This window comes from Pogona vitticeps, chromosome 1 (genome assembly GCF_051106095.1).
Source record: "Pogona vitticeps strain Pit_001003342236 chromosome 1, PviZW2.1, whole genome shotgun sequence".
NCBI classification, from domain to species: domain Eukaryota; kingdom Metazoa; phylum Chordata; class Lepidosauria; order Squamata; family Agamidae; genus Pogona; species Pogona vitticeps.
The window spans coordinates 28,855,752-28,880,616 of NC_135783.1; the positions used below are offsets into that span (position 1 = coordinate 28,855,752).

Sequence of the window (24,865 nt, forward strand, 5' to 3'; positions counted from 1 at the left end):
GGGTTAGAAGGTCCTCAATAAGTAGAGATGAGTAACTAAAGAAATGCATAAAACTGTTAACAACAAAAAAGAAATAACATTTTAATATTGATGAAATAGGGGCAGAATCCTAAATGTAATTTTTCAGCAACTTGCACATGGGAACAATTATGATAATAATCATTGCAAAAAGAACAATAAAAAGCAAAAACAAGAGGTCTCTTCTATAAGATGCAAGAAATCAAATGTAATTTTATATCTAGATTAAGGATGGTGAAAGGTCAGCAAAAGTCTGTATTAATGGACCAGGGTAAAATAGAGAAAAGATCAAACTATATACCAGAGAACTACTGTATATACTTGAGTACAAGCCAACCCAAATATAAGCCGAGGCACCCAATTTTACCACAAAAAACTGGGAGAACCTATTGACTCAAGTATAAGCCGAGGGAGGAAAATGCAGCAGCTACTAGTAAATTTCAAAAATAAAAATAGATACCAATAAAATTACATTGAGGCATCAGTAGGTTAAATGTTTTTGAAGACCTTCTGAGCTCCGAGACACACTTCACTGCCTGTGGAGGGAGGACTCATACCGGATGATGCGTTTATCTACAGCTCTACTGCTGCATAACAAGATGGAGGGAGGTGTAAGATGGGTACATAGAATATGAGGAAGGAGGCGGATGGGAGTGTCCTGGAAGTGGAAATGCAGTGTACTTAACCTGGGTCATCGGACCAACCACAGAGGCTGCAGGTGCCCGTAGATGAGCAGGGGAGTCAGAAGAACACCCGCAATGCAGGTGAGAACATGTAATTTTGATACTGACTCGAGTAAAAGCCGAGGGGGGGCTTTTTCAGCAAAAAAAAATGTGCTGAAAAACTAGGCTTATACTCGAGTATATACAGTATATAAAAAAGAGGCAAGGGTGATAGGTTCTCTCAAAGAAGAATCTTTCGACAAACCATATGCAATTTTAGAAAGAGAAGCAAGTGCTGCTGTCACAGCACTTGGAGAAAAATCATCAGAAGTAAATAGCTGCCAAAACATTATTTCAAGTAGGAAAGTACACAGTCCTGACATCCAGTCTGTGCCCAAATAAAGGACATCTTGAGTTTGACCCATCCTCTGCCCTTTTGGTGATGCTCTGACCGAATCCTTGTCCAGTTTTATGCATTTGTGCATTTCAGGTTTTCTTAAGACCCCACTCCTATGAATTGGAAAATTCAAACAGTAAGGCTAGTTCACAGATTAGATGGCCCAGGCAGTTTGGAAGTCTGCCAAGCTGGGCACTCTATTTCATTTTTATTTTCTCCCTTTTTTTCTAGCTGCCCTAAGAAAGCCCCAGAAAGAGAATATGGACTTTTGATAATATAATGGATACAGCTGTCTCTGATTCTCTCGTAAAACTGTGACACAGGTTCTACATCTTTTATCCTTTCTTCCTCCTGTTTTCTAGTTCCCTAGATGTGAAATCAATGGTCACAGATTTCAGTAATTTAATCAATGACTTTGTAACAGAAAAGGCAAGAAAATATCATTTTTGAGGTTCTACTTCTCCTTTGCCACCATTCCACTTTCCTTTAATTTCTGCTTCCCCATGGCTTATCACAACCTGTGAATCCAAGAGTTAACACAAGGGACCTATGGGGGAGCTTATCTGCTCTGTTGATGAATCTAGGCTCTCTGCTCCCACCTGCAGTTGCTCTAAAAAATACCTCTATTAGATCCATATTTACATATTTATCCAAAGACTATACAGAACCCTAATTTCAAGCTGCAGAAACTCAATCTATCACAGTTCTAACCAGAAATATGCCAACAAATATGGAGACAAAACAGTGGTCAAATATTAGTTCCAACTGCAAATAAAAGTAGATGCCAAGTACTGCAAGAACTATAGGGGCCACTGCATTAATCTCCCATGCAAGCAAACTGCCAGTCAACATTCTACAACAGAAACTCTTACCATATACAGAGCGAAAAATGCCAGATATTCAAGATGAATTCAGAAAAGAAGAAGAAAAAAAACAGAAGAACAAAGTGTAAATAAATATTTGCTACTAGAACATTATGTACCAAAGAATTTCAGAAGATCAGTCTATGCTGATCTTTGACTGTGTGGATCTTGAAAAGCTATAGAACATTCTAAAATAATTGGTGATCTGCAATGTTTGTTTGTACTGAAGTGTAATCAGGACAAGAATTTCCTGTTAGTACAGAATATAGAGGAAAAGAATGGTTTCCAACTGGCGAACAGTCAGATAAGGATGCATTTTATTTCCCTGTCTATTCAATTTTTATGCAAAACATTTCATATGGAAAGCTGGATTAGATTCAAATGAAGAAGGCTGTCAAACCTACAGTTCAATGCATTCCAATGGGGGGGGGCGGAAATCACCAAAAATTAACAAAGAGTCAGAACAAAGCCAAATTAAGTTTGCAAAGGTTTTACAAGGTGCACTAACAATCCCAAGCATTTAAAACAGTTTTTGTACATTTTAAGACACACTTAAAATAGTGAAAACGACATCGCTAAGCGAAACAGGGGGACCTAAACTGTCATCGCTAAGCGAGGCAAGGTCCCAAACATCACTATGCGAAATTTCCCCATAGGAAACATCACTAAATGGAGCACAAAATCGCTCCAAAAACCTCATCGCTAAGCGAATATATCGTTAAACGAGGCAATCGCTAAGCGAGGCACCACTATATCTTATTTTCTTGTGGGGCCTGTTCTAGAATTGCCCTTGCCTCAAGATCTTTTGAATGCTTATGTGCTCCACAACTTTTTGACTGCTTTTGGTATTTTTTAAAAACTGTTTATAACTTTATTCTTTTTGATGTCTTTTTCAACGTCTTCAATAAAATAATTTTTTACACCAATTTGGTTATTTAGGGAGAAAAGAGGGTTAATGGTACTAAAGAAAGGCCCTGACTCAATCAGCAACTGGATACTTCACATTTTGTGTTTATTTTGTTATCCCTAGTTGGTAGGACTGGCATAGAAACTAAAGTACTATATCTTGTGAAATGTTGGCACTTCCCAGAGCAATGAGCAGTTAAAATGACTCAAAGTGCTGGGAAGGGTACCAGGCAGGAAGATTTTCCCCACGCATCAGCAGATCTGGCCTCTCTGAAAATCACCCACACCCAGAAAATTTGGGGCAGGGTAGTTGAGTGGTTTGTGGGGCTCCTCAGACTCAGCCATAAACCTGACACCTAGTAACAACTGATCAAATCAAGCCTGAACTTTCATAATGAATGCTATGAAAATTACTAAAATGATGCTATTGTACTTTTTACATATCATGGAAAGATAAAACTCACTGGTAAAGACAATAATGATAAGAAAAGTTGAAGGCAGTAGAAGAAGAGGACCGTGAACTCAACAATGGAAGCCATAAGCCTTTAGCTTAGAAGATAAAGTAATAGGATCTTTTGGAGGTCATTAGTTTCTAGTGTCTCTATAAGTCTGAAAGGACAACAACTTTTAAAAACAGATTTCCACTAAGACAGAAATCTGCTAAGTATTAGGTCATGCAGTTATCCCTAGGGCCTCACTCACATGTGGCAAAACCATTTTGTCACTATAGATGGAAAACTGAGGTGAGAGAGAAAATACCTAAACTCTATACTGTACTGTATCATAGTCCCAATGTGTTTTAGCACTTGATTCCAAATAAATATTGACACCTGTGGAAGTAGTCAAATGCTTCATAAATTATCAATGACATGACTGTGACACATATCATACAAATGTAAAGGGGGAAATTATGGATCAATTTACATTTGGGGGATTCTTTCTAAAATAACAGAAACAGCATTGTGCTTCAGAGAACCAATGCTTGATTTCTGGAATACATAATCTTAATCAAATAATTAATTGTCTTCTCAACATGAAAAAACCATTTAGTATACAAAATCCCCACAGTACTATAGTGATTAACAACAGAAGAGAAGCAAACCTGTACTTTTAGCTTTCTTTGGCCAAAGAACTGAATTAAAAGTATTATATTTGTTGCTGTGATACCTATTACACCTTCTTTCGCATTACATGTTTCTACTCATTGTATAAACAGGATGCTAGCATTTTTCTGTGAATATTCTGCATGAGTTCTACTGTTAGATCAACTGATCTATATGCACATCATGAAGAATTCGTAAACTATAAAACAAACAGGATAGCTGCAATGCAATGCTCACTGGTCTGTAGCAATTTTAAAGACATTCTATCAATACAGCTCAAGAGAAGGACAAATTTCAAATAATAGGCAAGAGAAACAGCACTGTATTGCAGTCAGAAGAAATGAACTCCAAATAAACCATTAGCAACTATACTTCATCATGGAACAGTAGGTTTGAATTTTAAGTAGCATTTTTTTATCAGCACATTAGATCCCCAGTGTCACGAATAGGAGCATTAACTTCAATATTCTTCCAGTAAAGTTATTTTACAGATATATCTTACAGAATAGAGCATAAAAAATCTTCTTTCTTTGCTGGAATAATGTCCCACTTATTATGTGTGACTTCAAATGGACACGCACCTTGTAAATACTATGTGGACCATTTTCAAATTGACATATTCAAAATTACAACTTGAAGAGAAATAAGAATATGCTTTTCCCTTCAACAACACTGGGGTTAGGGCCGCTGGAGCCCTGTGTAGTTCAAAATCCATGCCTAACTCTTATGCCCTCCAAAATGTAACTACAAAGCATAAACAACTGATTAACACATAGAAAGAAAGAGACCTCTCTCGACCTGCATCAACCTCCCGATATGCCCCAGTACCCTTCCCAGTTGCCATGTGGAGCCTCCATGGCAGGAGATGGAACCAGGTAGGCCACTGCCATCCAACCAAGAACTACTACACTGCTTACAACAGGGGCCTCAGAAAATCTAGGACCCCTCCAGACATCTTGGAGACAAACAGCAGCATAGTATTTATTTTATATTTATTTATTTATTTATTGGACTTATATACCGCCCCATAGCGCTACAAGCACTCTCCGGGCGGTTTACAATTTTTTAATTATACAGGCTACACATTGCCCCCCCAGCAAGCTGGGTACTCATTTTATCGACCTCGGAAGGATGGAAGGCTGAGTCAACCTTGAGCCGGCTACCTGGGACTTGAACCCCAGGTCGTGAGCACAGTTTTAGCTGCAGTACAGCGTTTTAACCACTGCGCCACAGGGCTCATACATATTTATGTGTTGAAATTTTTATTTATTTATTGAAAAAAGTCTGTGTAAACCAGAACCATGCTGCTCAATTCAAGAAATAGGTGTATCTGAATAAGCTCAATGGTAAGAGGGAGGACATTTCTAAAACATTTCATTCCTACGGAAGCCAAATGGACTAGAGTTGTTCAGTGCACATTTGAGCACTCTCAAGCTATTTTGTGACTTCTTGCTCATGTGGAACAAAGGGTCAAAGAAAAAGTAAAGTCACGTGACAATTTATATTTTAACTTCACTTCACAGACTCATTAAAGTTTTGCACGAAAACATCACAGAGGACAGATAGGAATAAGAACTGTCTCACTAGAATATAATCTTAAAAGCATCCACTTAAAAAGTGGTTATTTTTACAAAAGCAAATAATGTACAAAATGACACATTATTTAGAAGCACAACTACTTGTGAAATCTGATTTGCTGAGGAATTATTGAGTTCTACGAGGCTTCTGGAGCTGAATTGAGAAGAACTAAAACTCAGAGCATACAGGAGAGGAAGCAAGACTCACCAAACTTAATGCAACATTTCCTTGTAAACATACAGTACTTATAACAGGTTCCTTGTTGTGTTTTTTTTTAATCATTCAGCCTGACAAAAATTTCTGAAAAACTCCAAAATTTGCATATTCTTTTACAGCATTTGGGTCTGTGTGTGTTTCCTGATAAAGATACTAAGCTAGCTGGATAGCTCAGTGAGTTAAGTACCTGGCTGCAAAGTCAGAGGTTGAGACTTCCAATTCCCCACTGTGAAGTAGAGAAGCGCCAAGTTGCGTGGCCTTGGGCAAGCTGCAGTCCCAGGATGCCCCCAAAAGTAGAAGGGAATGGTAAACTACTTCTGAGCACTCTCTACCTAGAAAACCCTGAAAAAAGTTGCCAGAAGTTGGAATCCATTTGATAGTACATGATTATTATTAAGTTGGCTGTTGGCTTGAGGGAATGAATAAGTAGAAGAACAGGTAAGTGCTGGATAAGTGTCAAGTAAGTCTCTTGAGAGTCCCCTGGACTGCAAGGAGAACAAACCTATCATTTCTAAAGGAAATCAACCCTGAGTGCTCACTGGAAGGACAGATCCTGAAGCTGAGGCTCCAACACTTTGGCCATCTGGTGAGAAGACTCCCTGGAAAAGACCTTGATGTTAGGAAAGTGTGACGGCAAGAGGAGAAGGGGACGACAGAGGAGGAGATGGCTGGACAGTGTCATTGAAGCTACCAACATGAAATTGACACAACTACGGGAAGCAGTGGAAGATAGGAGGGCCTGGCGTCCTCTGGTCCATGGGGCCACGAAGAGTCGGACATGACTAAACGACTCAATGACAACGACAAAGTCTTTTACAGCCATGGAGGGGAATGCTTCTGTAGAATCTTATTATCTTTAGCAGTTTCCCCCAGCTCAAGGGGAACCATTTAGGGCTGATTCTACCACCACAGGGATATTTCTCTGCCACCCAAAGAAGGTTCCATGATCCCCACCTGTTATGTAAAACTATGCGCTGTTGTTTCATTCCATCTTGAACTTATAGCACACCACCTGACATTAATATACAGCTTTGCTAATACAGACGTATGATTGTGTTTCTCTTTAATTTTGCCCTCTGCTTACCCAAGAACCAGTATGTTTAAGAAGCAGCAACATACAAATCTGAAATAAAACTGACCTTCCCATCATCATTAATCTGACTCACTCATCATTTCTCTGTTCCACAATGCCAGGTATCATCTGATACCTGCCATACCTACCAGTCACTAATGCATTCAGTATGCAATCTCGTCTTGAAACCATGTAGCTACAACATGTGGCCTAATTTTGGAATTTTTTATTGGTCTCTACTCCCATCCTCTCCAATACCCCTTGGACACGGTATCTTGTACAATCTTTTGGTTGGTCTTAATAAGGATACTCCCCAGTTGTGAATCTGGGATTTGCCTTCTCCTCAAGGACCAGCATGACTCTTTCTTTTAGTTTCACCAATGCATGCCTGTATCATGTGTTAGATCTACAGATCAGGGGTCTCCAAACTACAGCCTACGGGCCACATCCGGCCCGCCTTGCCTTTTTATCCAGCCTGGTCCAGATTCTAGGACCTTTCCCATCATACCCCCACCTCCCTGCCTTCCTTAACAGAGCCTGGCAACAGGATTGGTTTCACACTTGTCCCCTGCTCTAACAGTCTCTCTGTGTGTGTTTCAGCCTATCTGCTGAGGGAAAACAACGAAGCTCCCGGCCTTCCCCAGGCATAACCATCAAATCTGCAGTGGGAGTGGGAAGTGTCATAGCTCAAGAGGGGCCACCCCTCAGATGGCTACCAAGGCAGGTCAGAGCAGACGGGGAAGTGAAGGATGCCACGATTGACCCTTCCCAGTCATTTGCTCCATGGCCCCGGGGGCCTGACGGGTTTCGAAGCCCCTCCTGGGCCCTTCTTTTCCCTCCTTCAGGGCAACGGGCATTCCCATCCCACCCTCCCTTGCTCCCAGAATCAGTGAACATCTTGTCCCATTGCACTCTCTTCTCATCCATCTGCTCCATCCCACAGCCTTTCTGCGTCTCCTTCTGGGCAGAAGTGACAAACTCTACTCCCCCTCTTGCCCCAGAGAAAATCCCTGCATGCACTGGCAGCCTCCCCTCTTTCCCCAACTGCTTGGGGGGCACTGGCTTGGCAGCTCCGCCAGTGAGCGGGCGACCGGCAGGAGGAGAAGGGGAACAGGTGACTGCAGGCAGTGGTGGTGGTTCCTCACACCAGCAACCCCCATGGCACCTTATGATTATCATCAGGCCGCAGCTAATGGCCAACCAGGAGAGTGGCTTCCAATCAGAAGCTGAGGAGGGAAATTAGAGGGCTTGAGCACCAGGTAGGCAGGATGTCAAGTCACTGGGAAGGCACGGCAATGGTGGGCAGATGTGTCACATTAAGTGCTTGCAAAGACATGGCAATGGGAGGAAGGAGGGTGAGAGGCATCACACGCCAATCAGCAAAAACAGCAACAAAACCAGGCTCCCAATAGTCGCAGGATGTGCGGCATACATGTGCACTGAGGGTTAACTACCCTCCATGCAGTGCGTTAGCTGCTCCATGGCCATTCAGCGACCTGTTTGCTTTTCCTCTATTAATTTGTAGGCTTTCCTTTCTAGTGATTTCTTTTTGCAAGGTAAATGTTTAATGAGCCCAACTGCTGTCTACAATGTCCCCACTCTGACTCATCAATCATGCCTGTCTTCTTAAACCTATTGTTTTTCTTGCACTCTAGCAGACATTATGAATGTCGTTGACCCTGTAATGACCACCCTTCAGATCATGCGGGACATTTTTGTCTTTCTGTTCCTGTACTTTTCACATTTCTTTCCCACGTCCGCCTGGGTATAAATGTCCCACTCCCGAGACTGTGTTCTGTGCATGTGCCACAGCTGAGGAAAGTTCATGCCAGATAAAAATGACTAGGCTCAAAGGTAGATACTACAGGAACCTGAATTGTTTTTGCTAGAGCAGACTACCACTACCTCTGGCCATTTCTTCCGTTAGGAATGTTTTGGTCAGCACAAATCCATTGAAGTATGTCACGTCCAACTATCAGGCAAGTTTATCTGATGAGCATCTTCAATCCATTCTAATAATTGGCTCCTCAAGCTTGAAACCTCAGTTTAGCAATGTTCTGAAATTAAGTAAGCAGTTCCATCATTCCCATTAATTAATTAATTAATTAATTAATTAATTAATTAATTAATTAATTAATTATTTATTTATTTATTTATTTATTTATTTATTTATTTATTTATTTATTTATTTATTTATTTATTGGACTTATATACCGCCCCATAGCGCTACAAGCACTCTCCGGGCGGTTTACAATTTTAATTATAAAGGCTACACATTGCCCCCCCCAGCAAGCTGGGTACTCATTTTACCGACCTCGGAAGGATGGAAGGCTGAGTCAACCTTGAGCCGGCTACCTGGGATTTGAACCCTAGGTCGTGAGCACAGTTTTAGCTGCAGTACAGCGTTTTAACCACTGCGCCATTAATATTGCAGTATACAAGTAAAAGCTTGTTGACCCAAATAAAACTTATTCATTCATTATAAAACTGTCTTCCCCCTCTCTGGCCCTCAAAAATGTGTAAAATATATGATGTGGCCCTCATACTGAAAAGTTTGGAGACCCCTGGTATAGATAAACATGGTTTGATGCAGAATACTATCACACCACATTCTACAAAGTACCTTTTCCAGACCCAAGCACTGACTCTCTCTCATTCCAGATTCTTATATATTTATTTATTTATTTTATTTATATCCCGCCTATCTAGTCGGTTAAGACCACTCTAGGCGGCTTACAACAAGAAATACAACGATTATCATAAAAAAAAAACAATTTACATAAGGGAGAAACTTACAGCAAGATGGGACAAACACTAGGGAAAGGAAAGAAAGGGAGGATCAGGAGTTGGCTGAAGGGAAGGCCTGCCGAAACATCAATGTTTTTAGTTGATTTTTTAAAATACCCAGCGAGGGAGCCGCGCGAATGCCAGGGGGTAGGTTATTCCAGAGGCGAGGAGCCACCGCCGAGAAGGCCCGATTTCTTGTCTTTTCCTGCGGGCCTCCCTCAGCGTTAGGCTCCTCAGCCTCACCTCCTGGCTCGCACGAGTGACATGGGTAGATCTTGGTGGGAGTAAGCGTTCCGCCAAGTATCGAGGCCCTAAACCGTTTAGGTTTATATAAACTTCTGACATGTATAGTAACTATGTTACCTCCTCCTCACATATACCTTCCACCCCCAAAACACCTAAGATGGGAATTTTAACATCCATACAAATCCGCAGCTTGGAAAATGAACAATTCAACAAACTACTATTATTAAGAAGAAACTAGGACTAGGAAAAACAAGTCTTCATCATAAAAACAATGAATATTTCAGCATACAAAGGAGCTGTAAGGAAAGTCTTGCTCTTTAGTGTATGCCTCTAAACAAACCTTATTTATTGCCCAAGAACAAAATAAGTTACAAGGAACTGCAGTTTTTGAATCAAGCCTGTTGCAACAGCGTGCTGAAACCACTACAAATAGAAGTGAGCTGCTCCATAAAAGTATTTATATACTTGCCATGGTTACATTTCAATTAGCAACTATGCAACTGATGCATTTATGAACTACGTTGAGAAAATACGTTCCCATTTTACAGATATACACAGGTAACTGCTAACTGTCAACACTGACTAGTATATCTTCAAATTTTTATGTAGGACAAAAGGAGGACGTCTCAAATTACCAAAAATTGACACAGTCAGACAACATTACCAGCAATAGACTTTTGGTAATTAAATATTTCCTTCTTCTGTCCCCATGACTCCCACTGCTTCCATGTGGGGACCATTACTCACAAGTCAGATAAGCCATAATAGAGAAGGGAAAACATCCCCTGCCAGTTACATTACTATCCTTCTGCAAACAGGATTTCAGCCACTGTCTGAAGGGACTTTTAGTCAGTATCTGAAATCTGGAATGGAAGATCTGCAGAAATTCATATACTGCTATTTATAAAATATATCTGCATCTGCCAAAGCTCATAGGCATTCACTATAACACACACCAAAGAACTGGGTCCCATATTCTACCAGAGTTAACTGCAAACAAACAAACAGTTGGCTGCAACTCAGAACACAAGCTGGTCTGGTATCCTGTTCAGTGCCAGCATATCATAAAATCCAGCCAGCCAGTAACGTGGGTTTTTCTTCTTACATGAAAGATGCCCTTGCACAAGCAGTGATTCCCATTCTGAACAGCCAAGTTCCATTCATATAAGGAGGTTCTGGATATTTCTTTGTGTACATTCTGTAATTGCCAAACCGCTTGCACTATAATTGATGTACAAACTGTTTGATCTGAACAGGGTCCTAGCTCTACTAACAGAGACTAAAAATATCAAACAGCAGGCACATCCTTTTTTTTCCTCTGTATGTATGGAATACAATTTAATCTCACAGAGAAAAGCAAATCACTGAACTTAGAGACAGTATAGATGTGAAGGAAACCTGACCAATTCCTCCGATTCTCTGATTTCAGATTGACAAGGCAGCTTTTGCAACTGGAGTGCTACATAAATGTAAATTCCTACGTTAAATATTTAAAATATACAGTATTGGCTATCTTTTTTTTCCATATTTTTCATTATTTTGAAAGCTTGTTCTTTGGAGCTGATTGTGTTGACTGCTCTGAAATGTTTTCAGAGTTATTTTAAATAATGTTCAAATACATGAGCAGATATGTGGGCTTAGATAGTTGTGTTATGTCACAAACACAAGTGACATGTCTCATATCGATGTTTCGACAGACTGTTCTGGAGAACTGGAAAGCTTGTACATTTTGTGTAATTTACCTGATAATAATGGTATTGTCTAACTTTGAATTTTCAACACACAGCTTTATTCTTTCACAAATGTATGTTTGATAAGAAATTGTAAATTGTTCTTACCTGTATATCCTGCCCACCAGCCCCAGGATGCTACCATCGCCAGAAGCCATTTAAATAATACTCCTTCAATATACCAGAATCTTTTACTATCCAACAATCGGAGAGGTTGCAGTACTATTAAATATAGAACGTAGGACGGAATAGCAACAAGGTTATTAGCAACCATGAAGCCAAATCTTAAGAGTGCTTTCAGAAATATATAGCCCGCCCTTTGGGCCTGTTCTATGGTCACAGCCATTCTCTTCACACTGCAGTCTGTTGTCTTTTCCTACGGAATAAGAAAGAGAAACAGTATTCAACACATAAAACACAACTTCTTATTTTAACAGCTGTTGACAAATACCTCAAATAAACAACTCCACACTTAGCAACTGTTGGGTCATTTTAGCTTACAATTTCTATCTATATGGCCTCCTTTCATGTATATCCCTCCATGAAATCATATATCTTTTCAATCCAGATACTGTACAACATAGATGAGTTGTAGAAGGTCTGGATCTGCTATACAGACTGTGTAAGTGCTAATCTTACTTCTAAAAACTATACACAACAAACATAGGTATTAACTAAATGGTAGTATGTATTTATGAGGGCTAGAAAGAACCTCATAAAATCCTCCCTCATTATCACAAAAAACATATTTTAATTATATTCTGTTAACAATATCCTGAATAAATCATCATTCATTCTTGTAAGGTCACTGCAGGCATGCAAATAAAATAACCTTTTGTGTTATAAGAAGACAAATGAACGTAATTACAGTACATTGAAAGATGTTTGAGGAAGAGTATTTTAGCTTACACACTAAATGCAGATAGATGTTTAACTTTTCTTCAGTAAATAATGGGAGCCAGTTGTACTGACAGAACTGTGCTTATGACAAAAGGTGATGGAAAACTAAGCATCAGAATAACTGAAACTGTCTGTCTAACCTTCAAATAATAAGGGGTAAAGATTGAAATAAAATATATTAGGTAATAATCAGCAGCAAGAAAAGTAGGGATAAATGAGGGAGGGGAAGAAATGTGGTACATTTACATTTCTTGGCAGCAAATGCAAAGCAAAAGAGAAAGACAGACTACTGTGCCACACATACTTGGAAGGAAGTCACACTGAGCTCAGCGTCACTTGTTTTTCAGTAAACATGTATTCTACATATCTAATTGCTCTATAAGAGATGATGGGAAAAGGGATATCAAATATGAAAAGCCTGTGGAAGGAAAAGTCACCAGGAGCATTGCACGAATGGGGCCCTATATAAATCAGATTAGATAGATAGATAGATAGATAGATAGATAGATAGATAGATAGATAGATAGATAGATAGATAGATAGATAGATAGATAGATAGATAGATAGATAGATAGATAGATAGATAGATAGATAGATAGGGCTGCTGACAACTCAGAAAGCTTAGCTCAGAAGGCTAAGGCTCACTGGATCACTCACCTTCTGCTACGCAGAGGAAAGGACGCAGGGGGGCCCAGGGACCTGAACCCGCCGGCGGCGGCAACAGGAGAAGCGTGCGCCCCGGCTGGTGGCTGCAGGTGAAGGCGGCGGCGGGGGCGGCAGCTCTGACGGGAAGGCGGCGGGCTCATGGACACGGAGGTGGCTGGCCTGACTCCAACGTAACGGGCTGGGAGCACTCAGCGCCCGCTCCCTATTCCCTCAGCAGCTCCCTGAGGGAAGAAAGACCCGCGGCGAGGTGAAGCGACTGAATGGGAAGAGAAGCCACCGCTGCCGCCACGCATTCCAGGGCTACGAGCCGAAGGCGCCGTCACGAGGATTTATATCCCCGGGGCTGCGACGAAAACCACTCGCCGCCGCCTCCAATCCCGGCTTTCAGGGCCTATCGCGCCCTTTCCTTCGCTTTGGCCCCCAGGAAAAGAGGGGCTGAACTCGGCCGCCAGGCTCTACCCCCCCCCCCCGCGGCCCTTCTCCGGCTCCGCGGGTGCGCGCCCTTCCCCTCACGCCCTTCTGTAAGGTGGGCGAGGGAGGGAGGGAGGCGAGCCCGCTGGGCTGCCCCGAGAGCGTGCCGGCCAGCCCGCCCCTCCAACCCCGCCAGCGCGACGGAGACTCCCGCACCTGTTGGGGGGTCCCGAAGCCCGCGACTGGGAGAAAAGCAGGAGGCGGGGGGGAAGTCAGTCGCCTCAGCGCCACAGTCACGCTAGCCAGCCTTCCTCTCCGCCCGGCAGCCTATTTCGGGAACAGGGGTAATAAAGAGGGGGAGGGCGCTCTGGTTCTCTTTCTTTCTCTTTCCCCGCTACACAAGGCAGCCTCTGCCTTCCTGAAAAAGGCACCGAGAAGCCTGCAAAGGCAGCTACGAAAAGGGGAAGCTTCGCCGGCTCCCCCACTCAGAGGGAGAAAACACACCGACAAGAGTTCGCCATTTGCTTCTCTTTCGCATCTCTTCCCCCCATTTGAGGGCACTGGAGCAAAGAAGCGCCCTTGGGAGGAGGAGGAGGAGGAGGAGGAACGGCCAAGCCGTAGTTTTCAAAGTGGGGGGGGGGGGAGAGGATAATCTTCCTGGGAACAGGTCAAGGAGAGGGGCATTTCTTCGCCAAGACAGCAAGAGGGGGACACCCTTGATTCAAGGTGTGCCACTCCAATGTCCACTTTTCACCTACGGCTGTCTGGGAAGAGGCGACTAGCGCCTCCACAAGTACCCCGGTCACCTCGACAGCATTAAAAAGGGGCGAATGCATTCAAACGCAAAACGGACTTTCTCTGGACCAAGGGCTCAATTCATCTTTGATCCTATACAATGGTAAATATATAGACGATATAGTAGCGGACCTGCAGTTTTGGGGGCCCCTGGAGCACTAATTGTTATGAGAAGCCCTTCACAACCAGCAACGAGGTCTGGGGTAACCCACTGTTATCTTCAATCTGTTCCACGACATATCACTTTTTTTTAAACGTGGACGAAAGTCGCCTCCGGGGTCTCACGAGAGTCAGGGGCCCTGAAGCTTAAGCTTCATTAGTTTCATAGTAGATCCGCCCCTGATAACGATACATCAAAGTACTTCCGAGAAACGCATATCCGTCCTTCTAACTCCCACCTTCCAATTCGGGGCTTCTCTTAAGGAATACCGCGGCGTGCTTCTGAAGTCCGAACCTGGGGGGGGGGGCTTTCAAAAACAGCACTAGCGCCTACAAGGACTGGATTCTCAAGGGCACTAATGGGGTGACGTCTCCCCCATTCCCAATTCGATTCGGAGTGAAACCCTTTAGGACCGGTGTCCATCTTCAATCAGGGCAGGAGAGGGCATTAACAACCCCCCATCTTTTCGCCTCAACTGGATACAGGGAAGCAGCGGGGAGAAGGGAGACTCTGGTTCCCTTTCAGCCTCGGGCTACACAGCAAACCTTCTCAAGGGCGAGTGGGGAGACCCTAAAACGCGTTTCTCTCCGTCCTCCATCATCATAATCACCATCACCAGCAGAAGGGGGAGGACCTCAAGGAAGCGCCAATGGGAACGAGGCGCCCCGACCTCCTCGCAGGCTGCGAGGGGGGGGATCCTCTCAAGGGCGCCAAAGAGAGCGAGAAGCTGCCTGCCTTCCTTTTCCCCTCCAAAGGAAGGGAGCTCGCTGCTTCTCCAAAGAGCCGGAGAGAGCGTCGCCCGCGGTGGCCAAAAGGCGCCTGCCTCCCGCTTTCCTCCCTCTCCGGATTCCCCCGCGCGCCCTTTCTCCCCGGTGCGCGCTACCCGGGCAGGAAGGACAAGCAGGCATATTCCGTACCTCCGGCCGGCCGGCTTGCTTTCTCGGGCCGGTCCTAAGGCGTGTGCAGGATTCATGGCGGCAGCAGTGGCGACCGGGGCTCCCAGGGCCCTGCGAGCCTTCGCCCACCCTCTCCCAGTGACGGGAAGAGGTTGCGCCGTGACCGCTCCTCGTCGCCGCCTCTTTCTCGGGCTGCTCCCTCGGCGAGTCTCTCCTGCTCCCGAGGAGTGGGGGGGGGGACGCGGCGGCGGAGGCGGCGAGAAACAGGAGCGGGTCCCCCTACTGCAGCAAGCGCCGCTCCCTCCGGCCCACAGCTCCCTCTAACGAGCCGAGGCAAAGGCAGGCGTCGTCCGTCACTCCGCCCGCCAGTAAGCCAAACCCCCGGCGGGCAGGGCTTCACCAGGCCGCCTCCTTGTCTCATGCGCTCCCCTCCCGGAAGGGGCAAGGAGGGCTGGAGTCGTCCTTTCCTCTAAAGAGCAAATTAGAATGGCTCAAATGTCGGGAGAATGCACGCTCTTTTTCTTGCAAAGGAAATGCCAGGGGAGGAACAGAGGCCCTGAAAACTGTAATGAGAGTTGGCAGGCTCCCCCCTCCTCCTCCCCCTCCCAGCCTTGGCTGAATATAAAAGCAGACCGCGACACATGTGCCTGAGGCGGGGTGTGGTGCGAGGAGCGCCGCCCTTTGCACGAAGCGGCACCTAAGGGCGCTCCAAGGGGCTCGCCGTTCCTCTTGGGTGCGCTCCCTAATCTTCCGGGAATGGGAGGAAGGACACGCCGGGGGCAGGAGACAGGAGCCCGGGGAAAACTGAAGCCGAAACCTCACCTGCGGCCTGCAGAGAGCAACCAGTTGTACTTTGGGGGCAAGGAGAAGGGGGAAGAAGCTGAGGCGTGCAGGCGGCGAAGAAGGCTGAGGGTTGGGAAACTGTGGCGAAGGAGAGCCAGGATCTCGCAGAAGGCAGATGCGTGAAGGAAATGCGAAAGGCAGGAGAGGAGTGTGGAAGCAGGCTTTTGAGGGAAGGGAAGTAGGCCCAACAAGGTGGGGAGGCTGGGGAGAAAACCTATTTAAGGGAAATAATGGATAGAAGTCACTTGAGGGCACCGCTGGGTCCAAGAAAATACGTACAGTGGATCTCATTGTCACGTAAAAGCCATCTGGAGCCTCTGTAGACGTGTGAAATGTATTTAAACTGATTTTCATATTTTCAGTACTGTATATGTATGTGTAGGGTACCACCTGTAAGAACTCAAGACTGTTTTCTTGCCCTTTGCTCCTAAACTAATCTAATGTGGGAGTTGCCTCCACTCACCCTCTCAGGAGCCCTCTCCACCGCAAATCATGGACATACCCTGCCTGAATCTTCAGGAATTAGAGTACATTATGTAATAATTATATAATGTATTAATATATACTAGTGGGGTACCCAGTGTGGTGTAGTGGGTAGAATCGTGGACCAGGATTCAGGAGACATGGGTTCATTTCCATAACACCGCCATGGAAACTTACAAGGAGGTGGAACTAGTGAAACCGCTCCTTAAATACCTCACTTTACTTTGAAAAAACCTATTAGGGTTGCTGTAAGTCAGTTCTGACTTGACAGCACAGAACAACATTACAGTATACTGTATACTACTTACAGTGATGAACAAGCTCTTTAGATAAGTTATCCTTCTGTTGTTCTGAGTCACATATATGGGTACTACAGCCCATCATTAAGCAAACAGGATCTCACCCAAAACTTGTTGGAGAGAGCACTCTTCTCGGTCTGTAGACATTCATGCTAAAAACAATCTCAGGTCTTGAACTGCTAGTTCTTATGTAATCAGACACATATCCATGCACAAAAGTGAAATATTAGCAGGCATGGAGGAATCTCAAAAATTCAAAACGTTTTTTAAAAAATCTTAGGAAAGGTGTAACGGGGTCCTAAAGCAATTAATTTAGGACTGAGCATGGCTAGTGGCCTTTGAATGCTAACTGGCAGTTACAGGTTCCACTTTCTCTAAGGAATCTTATGTAGGTGCCTTTGGTTTTATATATTGATGGCAAATAACACATGAGATTCTCTTGTCTAAAAGGTTTATAATTATTGTTAAGTTTACAGAGATGAATATGCTATGTTTATACAAACCTTTGGTAAAATGAGAGATTTTTAATTGCATGTTGCCTTGTCTGCCAACACTAAGAATAATTATAGGAATGTTTAATGGTTGTTGTGGGTTTTTCGGGCTCTTTGGCCGTGTTCTGAAGGTTGTTCTTCCTGACGTTCGCCAGTCTCTGTGGCTGGCATCTTCAGAGGACTGGAGTATGAACTCTGGCCATGCAGCCAAAGAGCCCGAAAAACCCACAACAACCATTAGATCCCGGCTGTGAAAGCCTTCGCGAATACATATAGGAATGTCTCTTTAAAGTTGGTATTGCTGAATTCCTATTCTTAATTAATACTTTCACTCTGTAGCAAAGATGTGAGCTTTTCTCATTCCTACCTTTAAAACAAAGATCTAAAAAGTAGACAACAGAGAAAAAAACTACAATTCCAATCCTATACCTTCTTAACAAAGAGTAAGGTGCACCAAACTTAATAGAAATTACCGGTACTTCTGAGTAAAAGAGCTATATAGGAATCAGTCTGAATTGTCTTGTGTAATTCATTTGTTCTCGCCTTATATACCACAGTAATATCAGAATATAGACTCCAAGGGTTAAAAAGCATGGAATCAGGTCATTATGAAACAGAAGAGTGATAAAAGAGATTTATTATTATATTCAAGAAATATAGACTAAATAAGGATCAGTTGTTCACTTAGACAAGTGCATTGATACAGGCCAGAAGCTACTGCTGTTTTGTCCTGTCTAGTTCTAGACACTTGTTCCTTGATTACAGGTACAATAATAAATACACTTACAGTACTAAGAATAAGCTCACTGAGTTCAGTGGAACTTTTTCCTGAGAAAACATGTCTAGAAATCTTAAATAGATGGAAATAAGCATTTTTAATACATGGATTTGCATTTGTATTTTTCTTTTGTAGCAGTGGTAGAAAATTACACCTTCTCCTCATCCCTCACTTTGGGCAATGCTGAAACACTCCCAGAAATACCCGGAGAGCCATATGTTCCCCATTTCTGCTTTGGAGATGGAAATAGTGAAGTCAGAGATAAATACAACTAGTGCTGAAGAAGCATCACATAAAGGAGCAACAGTTAAGCAACATCTTTGATGGCATAATACTGAGACCTAGAATACACTTATTATTCTGTGTGTGACATAGGTATGTACTGTGGAAAAATTATTACAAGTAGACCGGTTTTAGATAAGCTGTGTTGGATGAATTTGTCTAGATTTAATTTGTGTCTAATAAAGCTACACTAAAAATTATTAGCATTATCTACTGTGCTTAAGGCAGGAGGAGAAGGGGACTACAGAGGATGAGATGGTTGGACAGTGTCATTGAAGCTACCAACATGAATTTGACCCGACTCCAGGAGGCAGTGGAAGACAGGAGGGCCTGGCGTGTCTCTGGTCCATGGGGTCATGAAGAGTCGGACATGACTAAACAACAACAACCATGCTTAAGAGTTTGATTTTGACCTTTCAGTGTGGGCCTGTTCAGTTGGGACTGTAGGTTATTACTCAGTTTGAATGGGACAAAAGAGATTCAATAGGTTTTGCCACATTTAAGGTACAGTGGTGTGTGCCTAGAACATATCCCAGAATCTCAAGACAAGTGAAAATGGAAAGTGTTCAGTTAATGTAGAAAACCTGAAAACTGATCCAACCGCTACTGTCAGTGAGTTCAATATGATAAGCATGGGTTCTGCAACTGCTTGCCAGGTCTGCTTTCTACAAACTGCATTTTCATATTCACGGCAGTTGTGATTTGGGCAGTACCATAAACTGCTATGACCTGGTAGCCTCAAGTGTTGACTCATGTGGTTTCCTTGTCGTGATTTGCTTGTAGTGATCAGGATTGAAAAGGCCTGGGCTCAAATCCCACTTGGCCTCGGAGTGGTCTTGAACGAGTCACTATCTCATCATGTCACAGGGCTGTTCCAATAAAAAAGAGAGAAGGACTATGTGAACTGCCTCAAGCTTCTTGAAGAAAAGGTGAGACACCGATGTAACAAAATAAAATTTAGGTAAGGCAAAAGTTTATTGTCTGCCTCTTGAAAGTGACCATGGTAACCACTTCAACCTCTATAGTAGTTTTTCACAGTATCCAAGACATAATTTATGGTTCAGCATGTGAAGCTTTAAAAAAAACTAGGGCCTTGCATACCTCCAAAACTGCTTTGTTCTCTATATTGGGGTCTCCAACCCGCAGCCTGGTGTCAGTCTATGGCCTGGGCCGGCCTGGGCCACAGAGACAAATCTCCCACCCACCCCTGCATGCACTCCCCCTTTAATCATTTTAACACTTTATAAACACAAAATTCCAAGTGCTGATGCCTCAGTGGCCAATTAGGTGTCCACAGAAAGCCCACAAGTGACACAAAGGAGGTAGTCTCCTCCTCCGGTAGTTCCCCAGAAAATAACATGCAGAGGCATTTTTGAAGATAACATCTAGCCATCAGGATTAGTGCCCATTGATAGCTTTGTGTCCTATGGATTTGTTTAATGTTCCTTTAAAGTTACCAGCATCAAAAGCATCATAGTATGTACACACACTTCAGAGAGCTGTTTTTATGGATTATTTTTAATCCATGTGTAGCTTTATAATCCCAATTTCAGGATCAGTATGGTTATAGCCGAAGTAAACAACAGTTTATTTTATACCATATAACTCAGATGAGAGACATTTAAAGTATCTTTCAGCTTTTTTCTTCTACTTCATTGTTAGAATAGCAGCAGGAGAGGTATATAGAGCATCCACCCATCATTTCCAAAAGCAATCCATTGTATCTGATGTGAAGGTTTTTCATATACCAGTGGTGGTAGCTGAATTATTTAGGATAACAAGATATTAAATTTCTCATTAGAACTAACAATTGCATACTTTGTTATGCTCTGTCTGCTGCAAACTGATGGCTATACCACTACACAAGCCAGATGGTCAGTTACAGATGCATTAAAACAGACATGACATTGAAGTGTTTATTAGCACACAACGCTTGCCAAAACATTAAGTGGAGCAATTGATTATAATAAAGGATCAAGCACTCCTGTCACTTAAAGAAAAAAAATCCTCCTGTAGTCACAATGCAAAGAAGAAACACCATACATAAGGTGGACTGCTACACTTTGGATAAAATAAAAAAATGGGGGAGGGGGAGAGATGGTTTATAGTGAAATCTAGATCAAATTTACCTTAGCCAACCAGATGAAATACAGCCTGCCACAGGCTTGAAGATTGCTACCTATCTGACATGCAAAAGTAGGTGAAAAAGCATCAAATAACAGGTAGAGCACAACATACAGCTGCTGGGCTATAGATGGTTTTTTTGGGTCTCAATCTATCTAAAGAATGGGTAGTGTGAACAGTGGCTCCTGAGCCCTACAATTGTGATTTTACTTGTGGTTGCCGTTCAGAAGAGGGTATCATAAGAGGAACTTTACCGTTGCAAAGCAGAAAATGAGGTCCTGGAGATTGTAGACTGGCTTTGAAATTGGGGGAAATATAGCTCAGTACACAGCTTGTAATATAGAAGTTTTGGGGGAGAAATGACAAAAGGGAAAGAATGGCAGAGAGTGATTGAAGGGAAGAAAACTAACTGCACCAAGTCTATCAGCCTATGATTATTCCTCTTTTTTCCTAATTAGTTTTAGGAAGCTAGAAATATCAACCATAAGACAAATTAATTACCAAAATGGAACCATGTACAGCTTAGCCACCACAGCTCAGTGCACTGTGTTGGATGCAAAAGCCAATTCTTGGCATTTCCAGATAGGGTGGTAGTTGCCTTTCTCTGCAGAGGACAGAGTCACCTATTTGAAATCTTCCTCTGTTTGAGATATGCCCAGTCTAAGTTTTGGTCTAAAGATTCTAAAAACCCTAAGAAAGCAGAGGAGCACCAGTGTGAAGTAGTGTTTAGAGTGTTGGCATAGATCTCAGGAGACCTGCATGCTAATCCTCACTTGGCAATGGGAAACTTCCTTGAAGATTTTACATACTTCAGTACTTTACTTTTTACTTTATTTAGACTTATACCCTGCCAAAGTCTACTTGGGGCGGGTTAGAAAAATGATAAAATACAATAGAATAATATAGTTACTAAAACCTAATAATACAACAACTAACTAGTAGATATATACATTATCAAGATGGGAAATTAAAGAAACGAAACAGTTAATTACCTGGAGGGAAGGCCTGCCTAAAGAGCCAAGTTTTTAAATGGCTTTTAAAAACACCCAGCGAAGGAGCCAGGCAGATTTCAGTTGGTATAGTATTCCACAGCCAAGGGGCCACTGCCGAGAAGGCCCGGTTTCTTGTTCTTTCTTTCCTGGCCTCTCTCAGCGTAAGGCCCCTCAGTAATCCTATTAGGGTTATTATGATAAATCAGAAATACCTTGATGGCATGTAATGAAAAGGAAAGAGGGGTCCTGGAGAATGCTCATCAGCAGTTAGTGCTTGATTTCTGCTAGTGAGCTTAAAGCCTAATGGTATGAAAAGTCAGTCTGTACCCCAGTTCTGAACAAACAGCATCAGCTCATAATGTGCCAACTTATGGCAGCACTTCAACCCTAAACTGTACCATCCATTGTCTTAGAGGCCAGTGACCAGTTTGTCCAGGGGAATGAAAGATCATCCTGATTGTCCACGTCCCAAGGATGCAGAACCAACTAACTCCAGAAATAGTGGCCAACATGAATAATGTTTTATTTTTGCTATTTGAACAAAATCACTTATGGGAAGAAATAATTATTCTGTCTCAATAAGTTAAAACGGGATTATTGACAAAATTCATAGAAAAAATAAGTACTTTTTAAAAAAAGTTAAAAGGCCTGGAGATTAAAGTAGTTTAACAATGTCCCAACTAAAGGCCTTAGTCACATAAACGTTTCAGCAAATCAAATAGCCAAATAATTTCTCAGGCCTGTACATCACTATATGAAATCAGAACCTACATTTGAAAGAAACCAGCAACTGGTGACCAAACACCTTACAAGACAGTTCAGCTTAAACGAACTGGAAAAAGTTATTCGTACCTGCAGAATTCGCAAGGCAGCAATTGTAGATAACATCTGCATAGATCAGATAAAACATTTTGGCACAATAACTAAAAAGTAGCTCCTTAATGTCTTTAATAATCATTTGACTCTCCTTAATAGTCCAAAAATGTGGGCAAAAGCAAGAATGACTGGTACTTTGAAACCTGGTACAGAACCCACAAATCTAAAAAAGAACTTCAGGCTGATCTCACTACTTTGTCGTAGTTGAGAGGGTGGTGACGGACCAGCTTCTGGCTCTCTTGGATGAATCCAATGGCCTGGATCCATTTAATTTGGGCTTTAGGTCACACCACGGCATGGAAACAGCATTGCTTGCCCTGCTGGATGACCTACCTAGGGAGGCTGGCAGGAACTGAATGTCCTTGCTTGTACTCTTTGATATCTCAGCCGCCTTTGATACCGTCGACCACGGTATCCTCCTGGAGAGGCTCTCTGAGTTGGGGATTGGTGGCCTTGCTCTCACTTGACTCCGGTCCTTTTTGGAGGGCCATTCTCAGAGAGTGCAGCTTGGGAAGAATGTATCGGCCCTGTGGTCCCTTCAGTTGTAGGGTTCCGCAGGGTTTGATCATCTCCCAATGCTGTTTAACATCTATATGAGGCCATTTGGGAGGTCATCCGGGGATGTGGACCTTCATGTCACCAATATGCTGATGACACCCAGCTCTACATCTCCTTTTTTCCATCTGCCCTGGAAGCGATTCCGTCCCTTGAGCGCTGCCTGGAGGCCATTCTGCAATGGATGGAATCATACAGACTAAGGTTGAACCTGGACAAGATGGAGGTCCTGCGGGTGGGTGGCCCTGATGTCAGTGGTTTGGGGAACTCCCTCTCTTTTGGGTGGGTGACTCTCACCACAAAGAATTCGGTTCGCAGTCTGGGGGTCCATCGTGACCCGGCGCTTACCATGGAGACCCAGGTAACGTCCATGGTTCACTCTGCCCATTTACATCTTCGGCGGATCGCCCAGCTTCATCTAGACTGCATTTAGACTTCAGAGGAATTATACAACTCAAATCCTAAATTTAACATAACATATTGAAGATAGCTGACAATGGGAGCTCTAAAAAATGGTCTACCCAAGCACACTGTACTGGCTCCTTTTTGTTTACTTTCTACACCAATAACCAACTACTTCCTCAATGCACCAGAAGTTCTATTTATGCTGAGAATCTTGCAGTTGCTGTTCAGTTAACAGCTTTGGGATGGTAGAACATTTTGTAACAGATGCATTAGAACAGGGGTCTCAAACTCAATTTACCTGGGGGCCGCTGGAGGCAGAGTCTGGATGAAGCTGGGCCGCATCAGATTTTCCGCCAAGCAGAGCAAGAGCCTGAGGAAGCCACCCAGGAGTTTCCTTAGCCCAGCTGGGGCTCCAAGGAGGAGGGGGGCGCAAGCCCTTGTCGCCGGCCCTGACCCCCTCCAGCTCCTTCACTACTACCAGCAGCAGCAGGACGAAGAAGCAGAGGAGGGAGCGCCAGTGACCGCCTAGCCAGGAGGAGGAGGACACGACATAAAATTAAAAAAAACCCTCACAGAATTCGCCTTGCCAAAGGAGAAAAGCCCCCACCAGTACCTGCAAAATTAAACAGAATGGGGCAGGGGCCCCTACAGGTGCGCGCGCATGCACACACACAAACACACACACACATGGAGATGCAGCAACTTTCCTCTGAGGGCCCCCCTCAAAAAAAGGCACACTCAGCAGCAGCAGCTACCTCCACCATGACAGAGGAGTAAACTTTGCAAGGCAAGCCCAGGCAGCCTCCAGAGCCGAGATGGCTGAAGCAGGACAAAGAGGAGGAGGAGGAAGCGCCGCAGGGCGCTGAGGCAACTGCTGGCTGGGCTGGTGCTGGGGGTGCCGAGAGAGAAAGAGAGCCAGAGAGCCGCTTCCCTGGAAGAAGTGGTGGTGGCAGCTGCTGTTGGCGGCTCGGAGGCGCTCTCTGAGGACGGGCCAGGAGCGAGCTCCACTCTCAGGCATCACTCAGCGGCAGGTCGGGTGCTTGGGGAAAAGGGCCAGCACCATGCCTCGCTCGCCGGCTCTCCCCCAAGACAGTGCCTCTTGCACCCTCCATCCAGAACTGCAGCCTACCAGCTGGCAGACAGGCGGGCTGGCTGGCAGGCTGCAGTTCCAGATGGAGGGTGCAGGAGGCACTGTCTTGGGAGAGAGCCGGCGAGCGAGGCGAGGCTTTTTTTTTTACTCTTGACAGCAGAGGATGTATGGGCGCTTCAGGGGGGCAGGGAAGGCGGGGGCCACAAACTATCGTCTGACGGGCCACAAATGGCCCCCAGGC

At 43.8% G+C, this 24,865-nt stretch overlaps 1 protein-coding gene and 1 long non-coding RNA gene across 4 annotated transcripts in view; one reads left to right on the forward strand and one right to left on the reverse strand.

Annotated features, from left to right (window-relative positions):
- Window positions 1-15,998, reverse strand: part of LPGAT1 (lysophosphatidylglycerol acyltransferase 1) — a 90,718-nt gene extending 74,720 nt beyond the window's left edge. Inside the window, exons 1-3 of one of the 3 annotated variants that reach the window (XM_020794662.3) lie at window positions 15,428-15,998; window positions 13,136-13,365; window positions 11,687-11,954 (exon numbers count right to left, since the gene is read on the reverse strand). In XM_020794662.3, coding sequence (XP_020650321.1) covers window positions 11,687-11,924 — 238 coding nt within the window. In that variant the 5' untranslated portion in view covers window positions 11,925-11,954; window positions 13,136-13,365; window positions 15,428-15,998. Of the gene's footprint in view, window positions 1-11,686; window positions 11,955-13,135; window positions 13,366-13,771; window positions 13,790-15,427 lie in introns of those variants that run through there. The other 2 variants (XM_078382938.1, XM_072990034.2) reach the window with 2 other exon arrangements.
- LOC144585776 (uncharacterized) overlaps window positions 1-24,865 on the forward strand; it is a 78,851-nt gene that overhangs the window by 52,439 nt on the left and 1,547 nt on the right. The window lies entirely within an intron of this gene.